The 16637-nt window shown below is 49.5% G+C and overlaps 1 protein-coding gene across 9 annotated transcripts in view; it reads right to left on the minus strand.

Annotated features, from left to right (window-relative positions):
- Nucleotides 1-16637, minus strand: part of CDH23 (cadherin related 23) — a 126191-nt gene that overhangs the window by 108643 nt on the left and 911 nt on the right. For 3 of the 9 annotated variants that reach the window (XM_032445566.1, XM_015866416.2, XM_015866418.2), the window contains exons 1-3: nt 15595-15701; nt 10315-10386; nt 8405-8482 (exon numbers count right to left, since the gene is read on the minus strand). In XM_032445566.1, the coding sequence (XP_032301457.1) occupies nt 8405-8482; nt 10315-10386; nt 15595-15607 (163 nt within the window). In that variant the 5' untranslated portion in view covers nt 15608-15701. Of the gene's footprint in view, nt 1-8404; nt 8483-10314; nt 10387-15594; nt 15702-16216; nt 16522-16637 lie in introns of those variants that run through there. The other 6 variants (XR_001556045.2, XM_032445567.1, XM_015866415.2 and 3 more) reach the window with 4 other exon arrangements.

Here is a 16637-nt window from a genome sequence, read left to right on the forward strand (position 1 = left end):
GAGCAGCAAGACCCTACAGGAGCATTACTGGTCCGCCAAAGCTTTCAAGCACCCAGACTGTGCTTGGGAAATGCATTACAGACATGAACATCCCTTGCCAAAACATGTACTCAACGTGGAATGCAAACCAGCAACCAGGCTGAAATTAGAGCACTTCTGTTAGTGAAAGGAGGTGTGATCTCCCACCTCAGGTATAACAGTCACTTAAAAAAGCCAAAATCCTTCATTTTCAGGTACTCAGCAAGAAACCCAAGACCGAATTGCTCTCCTACCTGGGAGCGCAATGGCAGACGGCCCACACGATGCAGCACACAAGGCTCACCAGAGCAGCCGCTTGACAAAGCAGTGCAGATGAATGGAATAAAATTGAGTTACTAAGCATTAAATGTCAAGTGTTTGAAATCTTTCCCCCTTGCGTAAAGAGCAACGTTAATAAATCTTTACGAGAGGGAACGTGGAAGCGTATTCACTCTTTTGACCACGGCTGCAAATGGAGCAGATGTTTTCATTGAGTTGTCCAACAATGCTGTCTCGATCTTTCTTCCCCCGAGTGGTTACAGTTAATTCCAAAGCCATCAACGCACGAGAGCGCTTTGACAGGAGGAACCAATTTATTAACTCCCGCTGCCAATCAAGTGCATTAATGCAGCCGTTGTAGGAAGGGGCATTGGCACGCAGCTGTGATAATACAGATAGAAACCACAATGTTCAGGTGGTCACCCTGTGTGTCCCCTGGTCCCAAAAGTCAGGGAAAAGACAGCAAAAAACAGGAACAAGCCACTGACAAAATCAACACAGCCCAGTTAGCTCGGCTGAGTAGCTGTAGCCACACACACACTGCCATGAGCTTTTTATAGAGAAAAGGATATTTCTGCAAAGAAAAGGGTTAAACATTCTCAACACAGCTCACTGGGATGGGGGCAGCTTTGTGTACTGATACCTCCCAGCAGCAAGGCATATACTGGAAGCAGCAGTCTCAGCACATGGCACGTATGCTTGCTTCCAGAATGTCTCTCTTCTACCTGCTTATTTTTGTACAGGAACGTGGGGGGTTTCTGTAATGGGTTAGCTGGATTTCCACATTTGCATTGCTTAAAATGACTTTGAGGCAGGTAAAGAGAAGCAAAACTTCTTTTTTATGATGTGTTGTTTGGTTGGTTTTGGGCTATTTTTCTCCACTACCAGCAAGCAACAATAGGAATGTAGTGGCAACAGGGAACAGCTTAAACGCTTTCATTAAAAAAATTTTATATGTAAAAGTAACATTCCTACAGCAACCAGTCACAGAATGCTTAATTAAAAGGTTAATTTCTCACAAGGCTGGAAGTCAAATGGGCATAAAGATTCCAACAGCATCTCTCACAGGACAGCTTTCCCAGCAGCACGGCACTGCTGGACAATGCCTTGAGCAGTCCCTCACCTCACCCAGGAGCTGGGCACATGCCCCCACACTATGGCACTGCCAAGCCACCAGCATTCAAACCGCTGGGTGCCAGCCCACCTTGAGGCCATCCACTCCCAGCAGCTGCTGCTTTACTGCGGCCTTTTCTTTTTCAAGCTCACACAACCCAAATGTACAAAGCTCCCACTCTGGCAGAAAGCACAGCCCTGGTTATTAAACACTATGGTCGGGTGCTTCTTTTTTTTCTTATTTGCCTAAAAATCCCCAATGACAGACTTGGAGGAAGCTGCTCACTTTCCCCAACCCTCTCCACCAAAACTCCAATCATACATGCAGGTAGGCATCTCCCTACAATATGGGATCCTGGTTGCCCTTCAAATATTATTACCTCCAAGAGATACAAATAACCTCCTAATTTGAATTACACACACAGACTGAATATACTGATCACTGTATGACTACAAGCTCTCCCACGCCACAACACATCCTGAAGCCTCAGTAGATTATGATCAAGGTGGAAGAGCTCAGATCACAGAAGGGCTATCCGTGTGAACGAGACCACAAAGTCCATTCAACCCCCACCATGGGCTGGCTGCCCCCCAGCATCTCAGGCTCCCAGGGCCCCATCCATGACACTGGACACCTCCAGGGATGGGGCACCCACAGCTCTAGGTAGCAATGCCAGCACCTCACCACTCGCAAGATAGCATGGATTAATGCTACCAAAACCCTCCCAAGCATACCAACCAAACCCAACCTCACTGCCATAAGCATACGTCTTCCTCTGCTGCTGTTAAAAGGGTTTGGCCAGAATGCAGTAGCTTGCATGACCCAACGTAGCAAGCCTAAGCCTGCAAACCGTTCGATGAAGTTACCCAAATCAAGGTTAACTTGTCCACATTCAAATACACTTTCTACCTCCTCTATGTTCTCAGACATAAGTATCAATGTTACTGCTTATTAGCAAAGCAAATAAGGAGATTTAAGTGATTGATGAAGTGATTAATTTAATGACGCAGGACTGAGGGTTTGGGGGGGACTTTTTTTTCCTTAAGTTTCCTGATGTTGGGAATAACTAATTACCCAGCCTTCAGTTCATGCTAATTATGCCATACTACCTAAAGCTCAGCAAACAGCTTTGTCGATGGACCTTCTAACAGCCAGCAGCAGGAAAAGGGTTTGCTAGGAAGGCTAAAATTCCTTTTCATCATGCTGTAGGATGCATTCTTCAAATATTTGTTGTTGATTAGAGTTGTTACAGCACTTAGAAACAAACCCGGTCCTTTGCAAAACACTTATCAGCCCTGACCCAAGGAGCCTGCAAATCCAATTTTAGACGGTAAATAGTCATTGGAAGGTAATATTGCTTTCAATTAATCCCAAAAATGAAGGCGATGTTCTTACAGCTTGGGCTTCCAGAGAACATTCGCTCACAGCCATGCCCGTAATGAAGCTTGCAGAACAGACTTCATATTCAAAAATATCTCAATCTCTCTCACAGCCAGAGCCCAGCACATTCATCTTGAATTATCCTTTGTAAAAGGCCAAATCAATTCTGCTGGCTGCACGCGGGCAGGCACACGCACCCCGCCAGGCTGATGGGCATGCAGGCACTCCCACTGCCGGCCCCAGGTGGCATTGCCATCCCATAGCAGCCACCTACCAGAGGATGGAGAGGCAAAAGGATTTGAGGCAAAAGGACACCTCCAGCCCTCTTGCACTGTGCTGGGCTCCTATGTCTTATAAACCTACACAACCTTGCAGGCATTCCTAAACACTGGCCTAGCTAAAAACTTGAAAAAAAGGCCAAAAGAAAGGGACAAAATCCTTGAAGAAGTGGATTGCAGCTGCTTCCCAAATGCTGGGTATTGGTGTAGCTGGGACAGGGAATGGTTCCAAGGCAGGATCTCACGTGCACGCTCCCATCTGAAAGGTTTCTGACTCCATAAGATTTGTGGAACCCTTTCATTGCTCAAGTCAACAACAAACTACTGGAAAAAAAAAAAAAAAAAAAAAAAAAAAAAGGAATAAACAGAGGGATACTTTTCCAGCTTCCCAGCATGGCAAAGCAGCTCAGCACAGCCAGGGGGGCAGAGGATAAGGCATGGGCAAAGCCAGCAAGCAGACTGGTGGTTCAGTGCTTCACACAGTGTGGATAGATCACGTCTAGAGGGAAGGCAGATGGTGTCCTTAGCAAGACCACACCAGCCAAGTGTGCAGTCCCAGGAAGGAGGATCCCAGCAGCACTGTTATAATGCCATCACATTTTGCAAAAGCATCTTCCACACTGCCAACATTTCCTGAGAGCTGAGTTTTTGGAGAGCAGACCTACCACAGTTTGTTCACCCTGCTCCTTTTGGTGAGTCAGCCCTGGGTTCTGTAGCCATCCTCTGCACAGCTCTGCCCAGAGAGCTGAGATGGTTTAATCAGTCAGGAAGCAAACACTGGCACTCTGCTCTTGACATGTTTCCCTCCAGCTCTGTACCAGGCAGGTGCCACCACTGGTCACACAAGAGTCCAGCCGCAGTCCCCAGCAGATGCTCGCAGCTGTGGGATCAGGCAGGGCTTAGCACAAGCAGCCCGTGCTCAGATAACCGTATCTGTGGCAGCAGCTTGAACAGCCCGGCACCCCCAGGGACTCACCCGGGTGCCAAAGCATCTGGCTGCTCAGGATGGGCTCTGAAAGTCTGGCATAGAGGAGGTGATTGCCTTGGAAACTACACAGTGCACAGGGATGTGCTGCTTCCCTGCCCAAGGAACCCTTTGGTCCTGAACAAGGGTGGAGAATGGGGTCAGGTCATCTGCAGCCATCAGCAGGACATGCTGTCCCAGACCTAGAGAGACCAACAAGCACCCTGCCTGCTGAGCAGTGAATTCCACTTCTTGTAGAACAGCTCACTCCCAAAAGGACTGCAAGTTCCCAAACTAGTCAGATTTTTATTTTTACAAGCACTCCCACCCTGTTCCCAAAACACGAGCTATTTGCAGCATTTACCAGCTCAGCAAAGTTCCACATAGAATCACAAAACCATTAATGCTAGAAGAGACCTCAGATCACCAATTCTAACCCCAGCCCAGCCCCACCTGCCCACTGAACCATGTCTCTCAGTGCCACATCTCCACAGTTCCCCGCAAAGGGGATGGTCAAACCTTCTAACAAAATCCCTGTGAGTTTCCCCCCCTTCCATCCTGCATCATCCAACCTCAGCAAGCTTTTCAGAAGTCAGTCCTTCAAATTCACCCTCCTCTCCCACTTTAAGACAACATTATTCCAATGATGCTGAAATGTCATCCCTTTGATGAAGGGGAAGCAGGATTGCTCTGGTTTGAGCAGTCCCTTTTGTCACGCGGTTTGGGAGGCACTGAGGCATGAAAGCTTTCACAGAACTGCAGCTGAATTGAGAGAGGTGGACATAAGGCTGCTTAGGGACCTGATGTGATGGATGTCTTCATTTCTGAAGCCCATCCTGCATAGAGCGAACCCATTTGCTGGCCAATTAGACCCTAGTCACTGTACAACACTAAGATGACATTCCTTTGCGGGGGGGACCCAAGCAGCTAAGACCTGCAGCATTCAGAAAGCCCCACACCCCCTAGCCCAGGGGGATCACCAAGAGCAGCCCTGGGGGTGACAGGGGTGCCTCATCCTCCTGACTCTAATCCCTGTCTGAGGGAGCATCAGAACTCATCCTATGGAATGCTGACGCTGTTTTGTGCCTCTTCAGAAGCAAAAGCACTATCCGAAGCTAGCCTGATGTTCTCCACTCCAATCCCCACCTCCAGTCCGCAAAGAGGAAACACCACCATGAGCATCCATTTCTCATAGGGATAGTAGCAAGGACACATATACAAGGCTACAAAAGCCATACAAGATATTTGCCATTCTGCCTGCAGACCCACCTTCTGATGAACCCAGGGTGACAGCAATGCCACCCCTTCTATGTGCCAATGAGCCAGAGTCCTCCAGCACTTTGTCCAGCATCAATATCCATGCTGCTCTCCATTACCTACGGTCCTCTCTGATGTGTGGCATTAAATGAAATGGCCCTTGGAATGATTTTGCTCAAGGCAGCGGGTAGCACAATAAAGACAGACAGCTCCTCTCCCGCAAGCTCTCCCTCCAAGGGCTGTTAACCAGCTATTACTTCTACTTTTGGAGCAAAACACTACGCTTTAGCTACTGGAGCAAGCTCTCCGATGCCTGTTGCTCCATTTCTTCCAATGCACCAGACCAAATCAGTGGGGGAAGGGTTTAAGAAGCAGCCAAGCTCTCCCTCTGCATCCGTGATATCACCAGCACTGCATCTCCCCATCCGTGCCCCAGCCATCCAGCCCATCATTATCCCTCCCCTTCTCTAGGCTTCCCCTGGCTCTCTGCTCCTGACTCAATGGCACTCGCCCTCCTTCAGCTCACGTTTCTTATTCCCAATGCTCCCGTCCAGCGCTCCCCCTCCGCCTGTGTGTGTGTTTCATTACTTCTGGGTGAAATAGCTGACTAGAGGGTCACTCCACCTGAAAATTGCTCTCCCCGGACCTAAATGAAACAGATGGGCATTGATGATGTTTTCAGAGGAATTAATCAGCCCGGACTGGCGGCAGCACCAGCAGCTCCATAGTCCCAATCTCACCTAATGAATTCCGAGTTCTCTGTCTTAATAGCTCCTGACAAGACTAATTTACTCCTGTAAGTGATTAGAGGGGGGAACGATCTCTTAATTGTTGCTTAAGATTCCTCTAGGCATTACACACAGACAGTGGGGATGCTCACTTGGAGTGTGGTGCTCCTGTGCCTGGGCACACCAAGGGATGCAAGGAGGGCTGCAAGGAGGCACACACCCAGGGCTGCCCAGGCAAGGGAATGACTTGCTCTGTGCAGGGACAGCTGAATGCTGCATCCATACCCACTGTGAACAGGGGCTGGGATGCTGACTATGCCTCAGGAGGGAGGGTACTAAGACCAGGTGGGAGCTTCAGTCCTGGCTTAGTACGTGGTAATGCCCTTTTTTATTCCAGCATCTGCTGCAGCAAACATTCACTCAATGCCACAGTGATGGGTGCTTCTCAAAAACCTCAAGAAGCCCTGGGTTCTTTTCAGCTCTGCTACATGCCCCCAGCTGAGGTACAAGAAAGGCACTGCCAGGTGATGCTTTTTTCCTATCAGTTAACAACCCTCGCTCTGAAAACATCTACCAACAGCAAAATAAAACAAGCACTTTGTCAACAGTTTCAAGGCTGATGTTTCCCTCTGGCGCATGTGGAACCAAAATCCCAGAGCACCAATATCCTTAAGAGTGAATTTCATTTCTATGCAGTGTAATACAGAGTTAAAAAAGTAAAAAAAAAATAAATAAATAAATAAATAAATCAAACCCCAAACGTAATAGCAGGAACAACTTTATACGCACAATATCTCACAGGAAAATAGACTTTCAGAAATCTCCTGCCATTTTTCACCAGAATAGAAGTTCCATCAAATTCCCATAAGGTACTTCAAGCTCAAGTACTCCAAGAGCCACGCGCTTGGTCAGGAAACATTCCCATTAACCTGTTCACAACCAGCTCCCACTCCTACATCCACACAAATGCTTTCTTCCCAGCAGCTCCCCAAGCCATGCTTTGATTCTGCAGAGCCCTCCAACCTCTGAAATCTCTGGTGAGGATCTGAGCACAGCAAGAATGGGTGTTGAAGATGCTGCTCAAGGTGGTAGGTGGAGGTAAGAGCACATAAGAAGGGGCCTCCATCTTCTCCTGGCCACCATTCTGCTGTTGCTCATGAGGGCTCCCAATCAATTCCTCCAACATTAAAGGCCCGTCACGAGCCCTGATTGAAGAGCACAAGTTTAATGGACTGAGAGTCTGGAGAAAGGCTGAGAACAATCAGGTCGATTTCTGCATTTACTTCAGACCAATCACTACCTAAATAAAGAAATAAAAAATGAGGTACGCCTGCCAGTCAAATGATGACCAAGATGGTTTTTTTTCTTCCAAGGGCACCAACACATACTCATGTGGATGTGCATCACAAACTTGCCCAAATTCCCAGGCATCCAGCAATGCATTTGAGATGCACCACGCTCAGGTATTTGCAGTAGGAAATGAGGATCAGAGGATGAAGTGCCGGCACAGTGAGAGATGCACTTGCCCGTTTAGACTCATCCATCCCTGCTTGGGGAGATTCCATCCCTCACTGCCTTGTCTCACTTTGGGTCATCTGTGCCTCCAAAGCTTTTACAACTCCTTCCATCTTACCTCTTCCAGAAAGTTCTTCCCCACAAGCCTCCATTTCTGATGCCTTTGTCCCTTTGTGGCAAGGTCCAGCAGCATGGATGGTCCCAGCCACAATGCTGGGTCCAGTACATCACCATAGCGCTTGGCCACATGGACCACAGCCAAATCCAAGGACACTGAGCCAGCCCTGGTGGTCATCAGGTGCTGCAGTGCCACTGTAAACTGTCTCAAAGACACTGCAGCTCCTCCAGAAGCTCTGAGTGCTTTTAATCATGACCTACATCTGGAGATCCTATTTCCATCCATATGCATTGAATGCATCCAGAGCTCACTGCTGCCAGACGCACCCATCTGCTTGGAGCAGTCGGTTCCACAGCACAACACAACCCTTCCCCACATGGGAAAAGACTCCATCCCACACCACATTGAGTAATTAGCTAAGTAACAACCACAGAAACAAGAAATAACAATCACAGAAGCAAGAAACAGGCTTAAGATTCACATATGCTAAGCATTTCTGAGCCACGCTCCCAAGCATAGAGGAGTCCAAGCCAAAAGCATTCTAGTTCCACCACTCCAAAGGCAGACAGAAAAGGCAGAACTTCAGTCCCAGCCAACAATATGCACCCATGGGCCAAAAAAGCCAACATTAAACCAACCCCAACCAGCCAGTAATGATCAAATCAAATCACTTTTTAATTATTACCACCTACTTAGGACCTCGTCCAATCTATGTAAGGTCAACAAGACCAGCCACTAGTAGACAGCACTTACCCACAGGTGTGTCCTCGTTGATCAGCAGGTAGGTGTCAAAAAAGTAGTTTATGAAGTAGGGCAGCCGGTTGCCCTCGCCTGGGAAAGGAACGAGAGCAAGGGATTATTTCAGCACTGTTTTGCAGGCAGGAGAATCTCAGGGCTCAAGGACAGGCTGGTGGGGGATCAGCCATGGCTGGGCATGGGATTTTGAGGGACACTCCCAGACCACGGCTGGTAGATAGCAGAGCAGCAGAGATGGTTCCTGCAGTAGTCATGAGATTTTTTGTTTATTATTTATTTATTGAGTTGTTTTCTCAGGCAGAGGTGAGAAGGAATGGTGACAGAGGGCAGCAGGGCAGGCTTAATGAGAAGGTGTTGGGATTGTGAGCATGAAGAAGGTGATGTATTGCTGAGAACAAGTGGAGAGCAAGAAAACTCAGCGCCCTCGAGGCGATGAACTTGCAGATGGAGAGAGGTGAGGAGATGGATGAGCCTTGGCAGGTTAAAGAAACAACAGGAAAGAGACTCTTCAAAGCCCAGATTAACACAGGAACAGTCTCAAAGCGAGTGTGATCTGCTCTCAAGTGCCCCAAATCCTTCTCAAGGGGAAAAAAACAAACCAACAAAACACTGTGGACATGAAAGAGGGATGCAGCTTGTGCTCCTCTGGGGCTCCCCTTATAACAGAGGGCTGATCACAGCTGAGAGCTGGGAGAAGCTGGAGGCAGGACCTGGCTTTGGATTGCAAATCCCAGGAAAGCTGTCACCCTTATTCCATGCTCTTGTAACCCAAGAGCTTCTCCAGGTGGCACCAGCCAGCTCCAAGGGATGAGGATGAAGGCAAGTTTAGAAGAGAGCAGACAATGCTGCACTTTAACAAGCCTCAAAATTGCCTTTCTTTCCCCCTTGCAGAGCAGTGACAGGGCAGTTAGCTGCCGAGGCTACATGCATCCCATACAGCACCGCAGAGATTGACTGTGCCTGTCAGTCGCTGTGAACGTCCTACACCAGGCGTGCAATCAGGCTGCCAATCTGGCTGAGGCATCTTGAGGCTCCAGGAGGGGAGAAAAGCACTCACTGCAAAGGGCACAGTGCTATCAAGTGGACACATGCTTGCTATTGTTTATCAGCGAGCGCCACACGAGCAAACACCCCTCAAAGGCAGCTGGGGGGTTTAGCCCATTCCTGTAACAATCCCAATTTCCACGGAGCTTTGCTTTGCGTTTTGTACTCGCACACCCTGCCACAGCCCTGCCAGAACTCCTGAGGAGACCGGGTGCATCCATCACACCCCATGTCTGCATGCCCTGAGCTCTTCCCCCTCCTGCAAGCCGGCATTTGCTCCAGATGGAAATACAGGAGAGGTTGTGCAGTTCAGGGAGGAGTTATTTCCCACATAGCACACATTACAGCACTGCTCAGGTAATAATTTTGCTGCTGAAAGCACAAGGAAAGTCCTGCCACGTGCTACAGCAATACCTCTGCTGTTAAACAGCTCACAGGCTTCTGGTTCCCATCCTTGCCTTTTGTCTGCTTCTTTATGCATCCTTGCATGAGATGTTCTGCCACAAGCTGTGACATCTTGGTCATACAGCTGGAAGTTGCCAAGGTCTCCCCACTTTGATGCACCAGGAGCAGGTACCAGTGTTGGGGTCACCTGCACATCACCCTCTTCCTCCTCCTCTCATCCCACCTGCCCTCTTCAGAAGGGGACACTGAAGCAAGACCAGGAAAGCTGAGGTCTTCTAGAGAATGATTTGTCACGCTGCGAGTGGGGGCAGGGCAGGGGAAGCAGCACCTCCAGCTTTTGGGGGGATTCCACCATGCCTACAGACCCACGTGGTGGCACAACTGATAGCTACCCGGCAAACAGCCAGCACATGGGTTGGATTCCAAGCACGCACTCAGCAACCACAAGCTTCACTTACCCAGAGGGATCAGCTCCAAGACCAGGAGGGACAGCAGAAGGTTGCTGGCAGCAGTGTGACGCTTCATGGTTCCTGCCAAAAAAGCAGCTCACATCAAGCCCAGCATATCACAGATATTGTCTCGTGCCCCCAGAGCAGCCTCAGGGACACAGCTGGCACATCACACATACATCACTATTTTGTTAACACTCAGCTTCCATGCAGAACACGCCACCCAGAACCCTCCTAGCACATCAGTGGAGCCAAGGAACCAGCAACACTTCTGTAGCTCACTGGGTTCCTTCAAGTTCAGCTCTCTACTCACAGAAGACACCGCTCTAGGATGGGCTCAATGATGCCAGCAAAGGGCCACGCTGGCTTTAAACTGAAAGAGGGGATGTTTAGTTTAGATGTTAGGGAGAAATCTTCACTCAGAAAGTGGTGAGGTGCTGGCACTTCTGCCCAGAGCTGTGGGTGCCACATCCCTGGAGTTGCCCAATGCCACATACACCCCTCAAACCAGCAGGGCAGCTGCCAAGCAGGCACGGCAGGGGCAGACTTACCTGCATCCCACTTTGCTCTAGGATTTCCCCCTCTTTGCATCCCATCACCACCCTCAGAGCAGCAGGGTGCTCAGTTCCAACCTGGCACGATGGGGCGGGTGCTCCTCAGGAGCTTCAGAGTAATCACTACACGTATTTCATTTTTACTGATAGAAACATCAGAGAAGACAGTTCGGTTCATAACTCTGTCACCATCTCAGCAGAAAGGGTCTTAAATTCCCATTTCTTTACTTCCCCACAATAGAGTCTCCAGGAGGAGAAGGTCTGTGCAGCAGGAATGACACCACAGTTGGGAAGCCCAGCATGAGCCCAAGGAGAGAGCTGGTGTCCCTACATCCACACAGACAGAGCTGCCAACCCCAACCACTGCCCAAATGGAGCGCTCGAGCCCCTCTGCATTCAGCAGTACAAGAAAACTATTGAGAAAAACACCAACTTCCTGCTAAAATAGCATTGCTATAAGCTCAGGTGAGCGGAAACATTATTCCCCGGCTTCACAGACCACATTTAAAAAGCAACAGGGCGGTGGAAAAACAATTTGCGTGATGGAGAACTAAAGGCAGCTGACAGCATCCCTTTTGAGTGCCACGATAAATCTAAATATTGTACATTCCAAGTCAGTCACTTCATTATGTAAGTAATTGCCTGAAATGTCATTTTGATTTTTGTCTGTCTTCATTAATGCTGCAGCTCTTCACTGGCTCTCAGAGGCAGTTCACTCCGATACTGCAGATTTCAGAACGGGCTTGAGGGATCTCGGGGGAGAGCTTCAAAACTTGTGACTAGGAGCATATTAAATCACACCTTCTGCCTGGAAGAGGCTCTGTTTAGGAAGCATTCTGAGCAACACCCAGCATAATAATGTCTCTGGGCAAGTTGTCTCTAGGAACTTATTGAGGTAGTTTGGTCTCCTGACTGCAAAAGCGCTGATGTTAAAGCAGACAGTTCCCAGCCTGCTGGCAAGCGCTCCCCAAGGCATGGGAAACAGCAGACAGAACTGTATTAAACAGGGACAGATGCAAGCTGAAGGAGTTTCTTCCTGCTAGAACACTGTCTGCATGAGAGTTGAGCACTTGAGAGTTCAGCTTGAACCTGGCACTGCTTTCACAACCCAGAGATCCACACAGAGTCTCCGTATACATAGCACAGCCCTTGGAATTGTCCCACCTGCTAACCCAGGAGGAGCTGCAGCAGAGCCTAGCAGTGCACATCCAGCAGGATTTAACCCAAGAAACATTGGCAGCCTCTGTGAAACACTGACTGGACTCAACACATCGCTCTCAGGGTGCTCAAGTGCTGGCTTCCAGGCTATGCACCTGCACTGGTTGTTTTAAGTGTACGGTTGGGGTGCTTGCATAGGAGAACGCTGTGCACGCACACAAAACACGCTAAGCATCCTTAATTGCCTCCATTGTGTCCTGCTGGCAAAGGTGCTCTTGCATTCAAGCTTCTAGTGTTAGTAAGTGGGCTCCAAACCCAGAGCCCCTTTCTCCCTGTCCTGGTAAACAGACACAACCCCTGCAAGCACCAACATCAAGCCTCAGCCCCAGCACTACCTGCAACACAGGTCCCACCTTCTCCATTGCAGCGCTCCCCCACCAGAAGCATCGTTTAAAGAAAGATGTTGATTCCTCAATTCTATTTTTTAACGCCTTCTTATAGCCAGGTCCCCACAATAAGTGTAATTCCACGCACCGACTCCAGCAGTACACAACTCATAATTCCTAAAAATAACCGATTGCAGAATGGGGCAATCAGAAGTAAATTGATATTGATAAATAAGCTTTTCTCCCGCGCGGTAGGTGGTTTATTTTAATCTAATGAGTTTTATATTTTCTGAGCTTTCAAATTCTGTGATGAAGAGCCGTCCCCGCCAGAATTACGGAGCGCTTGGAAATATTGTAATTTTATGGCTCATTTTGTCAGGACTCTCGAAAATGAGATTTGTTCCCCATAAAAAAAAAATAATAAAAAAAATTGCCCCTTTTTTTATTATTATTATTCTCTTCCCCGTGGCGAGGGGAAAAATTCTCTCGTTAAATAAACGCAGGGCTGTCCATTGGGAAGGGACGCACCGCTGCTGCTGCTTTCCTCTATCAGAGTCTGTAGAGAAGCTCCCAGTGTCTGCAGCAGCTCGTTCCTTTCTCCAAGCCAAGAAGTGGAAGCTTTATTTACTTTTCCAATAGGAAACAAGCATTAACTGCAAAACTTATTGTTTAACTAAAAGCTCTAGATTAAGAGAAAACACTGTATCTGAGCAGAAGCTTCTGGACTTTGCTCCACACAAGAAAACTTTGTCCTAGTTGGAAGTGCTGGGCTTGAATTCCTACTCTTCCCCAGCTGGAAGTGAAATCACAAGGGCCATAAAACAGCCCCAATAGCCACACGGGTTTGCGCAAGCAGAACACTCCAGCTGCACGACTACAGAACATCATCTGGTAGCACAGCATTACAAGTATCACATTCACTGCCTTGTTCATGCAATGTTAATAACACCTCTGGGTCTTTGGAGGATGGCACATCACCCCATTGAGGCATGCACAGCCACCTGTCCTGCCGTGCTTAAAGGAAGCATCTCTTGTGGGCAGATGGAAGACACTGACCAGGGCAGCACTGAGTCTCCTCCAGCAGTGGTTGCTACACTGCCTATGGTGACCAGTTTTCTACCATAAAGCCTTGGCAAACTGAAGCAACAGTGGCACACTGGGATGAGGCACAGGGGCTGCACCAACAGGGATGTGGCTCATTGGTGATGGGTTGATAGTTGGACTAAGTGAGCTTAGAGGTCTTATCCAACCTTTATGATTCTATAACCAGAGCCCAGCTCTAGTTATACACCAGACACAGCATGGTCTCACACAATGGGAGCCTCCCTCCAGACTCGAAGAGCAAAGGACAAAGCAGCAAGAGGAAAGGATCTGAGGGTCTGACCCAAACCTGCTGAGCAATGGGGGCTAGATGTTTTCTGCTCATACCCAGCTCAGAAGCAAAGACAACTGTGAAGTGCAACTGAAAATAACACACCTGTCTAAGTATTCCATATACGTGCAGAATAACAAACACTCCCAGTTTGCACATTCTATCTGACAGCTACTGGAGCAAAAATGCTATTCCAGCCCCATGCTAAAGCATGCTGAGGATTGCCAAACCTTGGAAATCCACAAGGCTTGAGATTCCCCACCCCAGACACTCAAAAACACAAGGTGAAATAGGATCCCACAGCAATGCAAGCAGGAAGGCACAAACTGTAAATATTTTTAATTACTTGTAGGTCTTAGGCCACAAAAGTTCCAAACTAACCCTTGTCCTCCTGCAGCATCACCGGAATTCTTTTAGTGGGATGCTGCAAGGGGAAAAGGGAGGAGTGCTGTGGTGCACTTTGAAACATATGAGCTTACAGATCCACAAGCATTAGTCCACAAAGAGAACAGCCTGCACCCAGGCACACTGCTGCAGAGCTGGGCTGCCGGCAGCTGGGATGTTTCCACCCTAACAAGAGGCAACAACCCCATTCACAAAGCATTAGTGCTCCAGACCATCTGCGCAGCACATTGAGAAACTTGATGAATGGAGCCCTTTTTCAGAAGTCCCCAGTGCCACGGCTGCTTCTTCCTAGCGATGTTCTGCCTTTCCCTGCCCATTTCACTAGGCACTGTCCCATAGCAGTGGGAGCCCCTCCTTGTGCCACCACCCTGATGTTTCCAGGTGGAGCCGCGGGGTGGAGGGAGCCAGACATCCCCATAGTCAGAGCTGGGTGTCCTTCCCAGCCCTGCTGCAACACGCTGTTGGGCTCCCAGCTCCCACTTATCTTGCAAACATTCTTCTCACTTATCACAAAAGAAGGGGAAAAAAGAATAAAATAGTGGAGACCATCAATTTTTACAGTTTCTCATAAAGTGAGTGTGTTACAATTTAACGTTAAAACAACGAGCTGTTCTTTCCCAACACAATCTCGACTTTGTGCTACGAAGCAGTTTGCCTTCACAGCACCGGGGAGGGAGGGATGGAGGGGGTGGAAGGAAAAAAACGCGACTGCGAAGGGATTTCCTCCCTTCCCTCCCCAGGGGAAGGAGGAATGGCAATGTTACATCTCCCTCCCCCAGAACAGCCGCCTGGATTTCAACAAACACACGCTTCCCATGGGAATGCCACCGGGTGCACAGTATGCTCCAGCCCCAGCCTGCAGCTCACTCATGCTCCGGAGCTGCATGCAGAGATGTCCCAGTACAGTGCACTGGGAAGAGCCAGGAGCACTGTGGGGGACATCGGCTGCCCCCAGGGGACCTGTCACCAGGAGGGCTTTGGTGGTCTTGCAAACACAGGCAATAAACCACTGCAAGCATAGCATAGAAAGTTCCCATTCTAGCAAAGCACCCCCAAAATGACACCGTCACACCACTGGAGAAATCATAAAGGTTGGAAAAGCCCTGTCAGCTCACATAGCCCACCCCCACCTGCCCACATCCCCCAGTACCACATCTCCAAGGCTCTGCAACACCTCCAGGGATGGTGACTCCCCCACCTTCCCATTCCATAAAAACCAAACCGACATCCAGCAAATAATAATAATAATACAAAACCAAATAACTGTTGCCTTTTCCTCCAGCATCTCCATTAGCCCCCCTTTTCTTTCGGCAAGACCCTCACTATGCTAATATAAATTTACCCGATTAAACGCCGACAACAAAACCCCGCACCTGTAAACCCCAATTGTAGCTGGGCACAGGCTGCGATTTACCTCCCCGTGGCATCCCGAACCTCCCTCGGTGGCTCGGAACAGAAGGACCGGTGCCGTATAGATCAAAGAGCAGCGAGGAGACGCTGTCCCTGCCACAGCCTGGGCTCCGTGGAAGGCAGCCCCATGCCACGCAGCCGGTTGCTTTCACGGGGACCAGCCCTCCCTCGCCAAGTTTGAGCGTTTTCTTTAAATAAAGCGGGATGAACGCGGGGCAGCGCTCGAGGAGCTCAGGGGAAGAAGATTTAAAGGAAGAGACGAGAGAGCAAAGGAGCGAGGGGATGTAAAAAAAAAAAAATAATCAAAAAACATAAAACACAACCAAAAGAACTGCAAAACAATTTAAAGTGTTTTCTCAAGAAATAACAAGAACCCACTCGAGGCGAGTTGGTCGCTTCGAAAAGCCTTTTCCCCGCTCCCTATGGGTACGGATGGATTAAAGCAATCCGTTCCATCGCGCTGGGCGCTGCTCGGCCACCAGCAGCCCCGCGCATCCCGGAGCGGCAGCTCTCACCCTGTTTCCCGCACCCGTCGCTATTGGAGAAGTTCGGCAGCCCCGCACCATCCCCGTCCTCCTCCTCCTCCCTCCCACTCGGATGGCGGCGGACCCCCCGCACCCCGTTACCTGCGGCGGGGCGCTGCCCAAGGGGACATCACCTGCGGTGGGGCCGCTCCCCCCAGAAGCGACGAGCGAGCCCAGGCGGCAGCGGAGGGAGGAGGAGGAGGAAGGGGTGGGAAGGAGCCCGAGCGGCGCGGAGGAGGCTGGCGCAGCGCCTCTCGCCCAGGTAAGGAGTATTTCACACCCCTGCCCAGAAAAGCGGGCCCCCTCTGTATCCCCTGGGGAAGGGGAACAAGCTCAACACGCTCTAGGGGATGGAATCCAGGCTCTGTACCCCGACGTTAAGGGGTTTCAGGCTCAGCATCTCTTCCAGAGCATCTCCCACAGTATGGAGTCCAGGCTCGCACTCCCACCCGTGCTTTATGGGGTTTAGGACTAAGTACTTCCCAAAGCAATGGAGTCCAGGCTCACTATCTTCCTCCTCCCC

This window comes from Coturnix japonica, chromosome 6, assembly GCF_001577835.2.
Source record: "Coturnix japonica isolate 7356 chromosome 6, Coturnix japonica 2.1, whole genome shotgun sequence".
Lineage (NCBI taxonomy): Eukaryota > Metazoa > Chordata > Aves > Galliformes > Phasianidae > Coturnix > Coturnix japonica.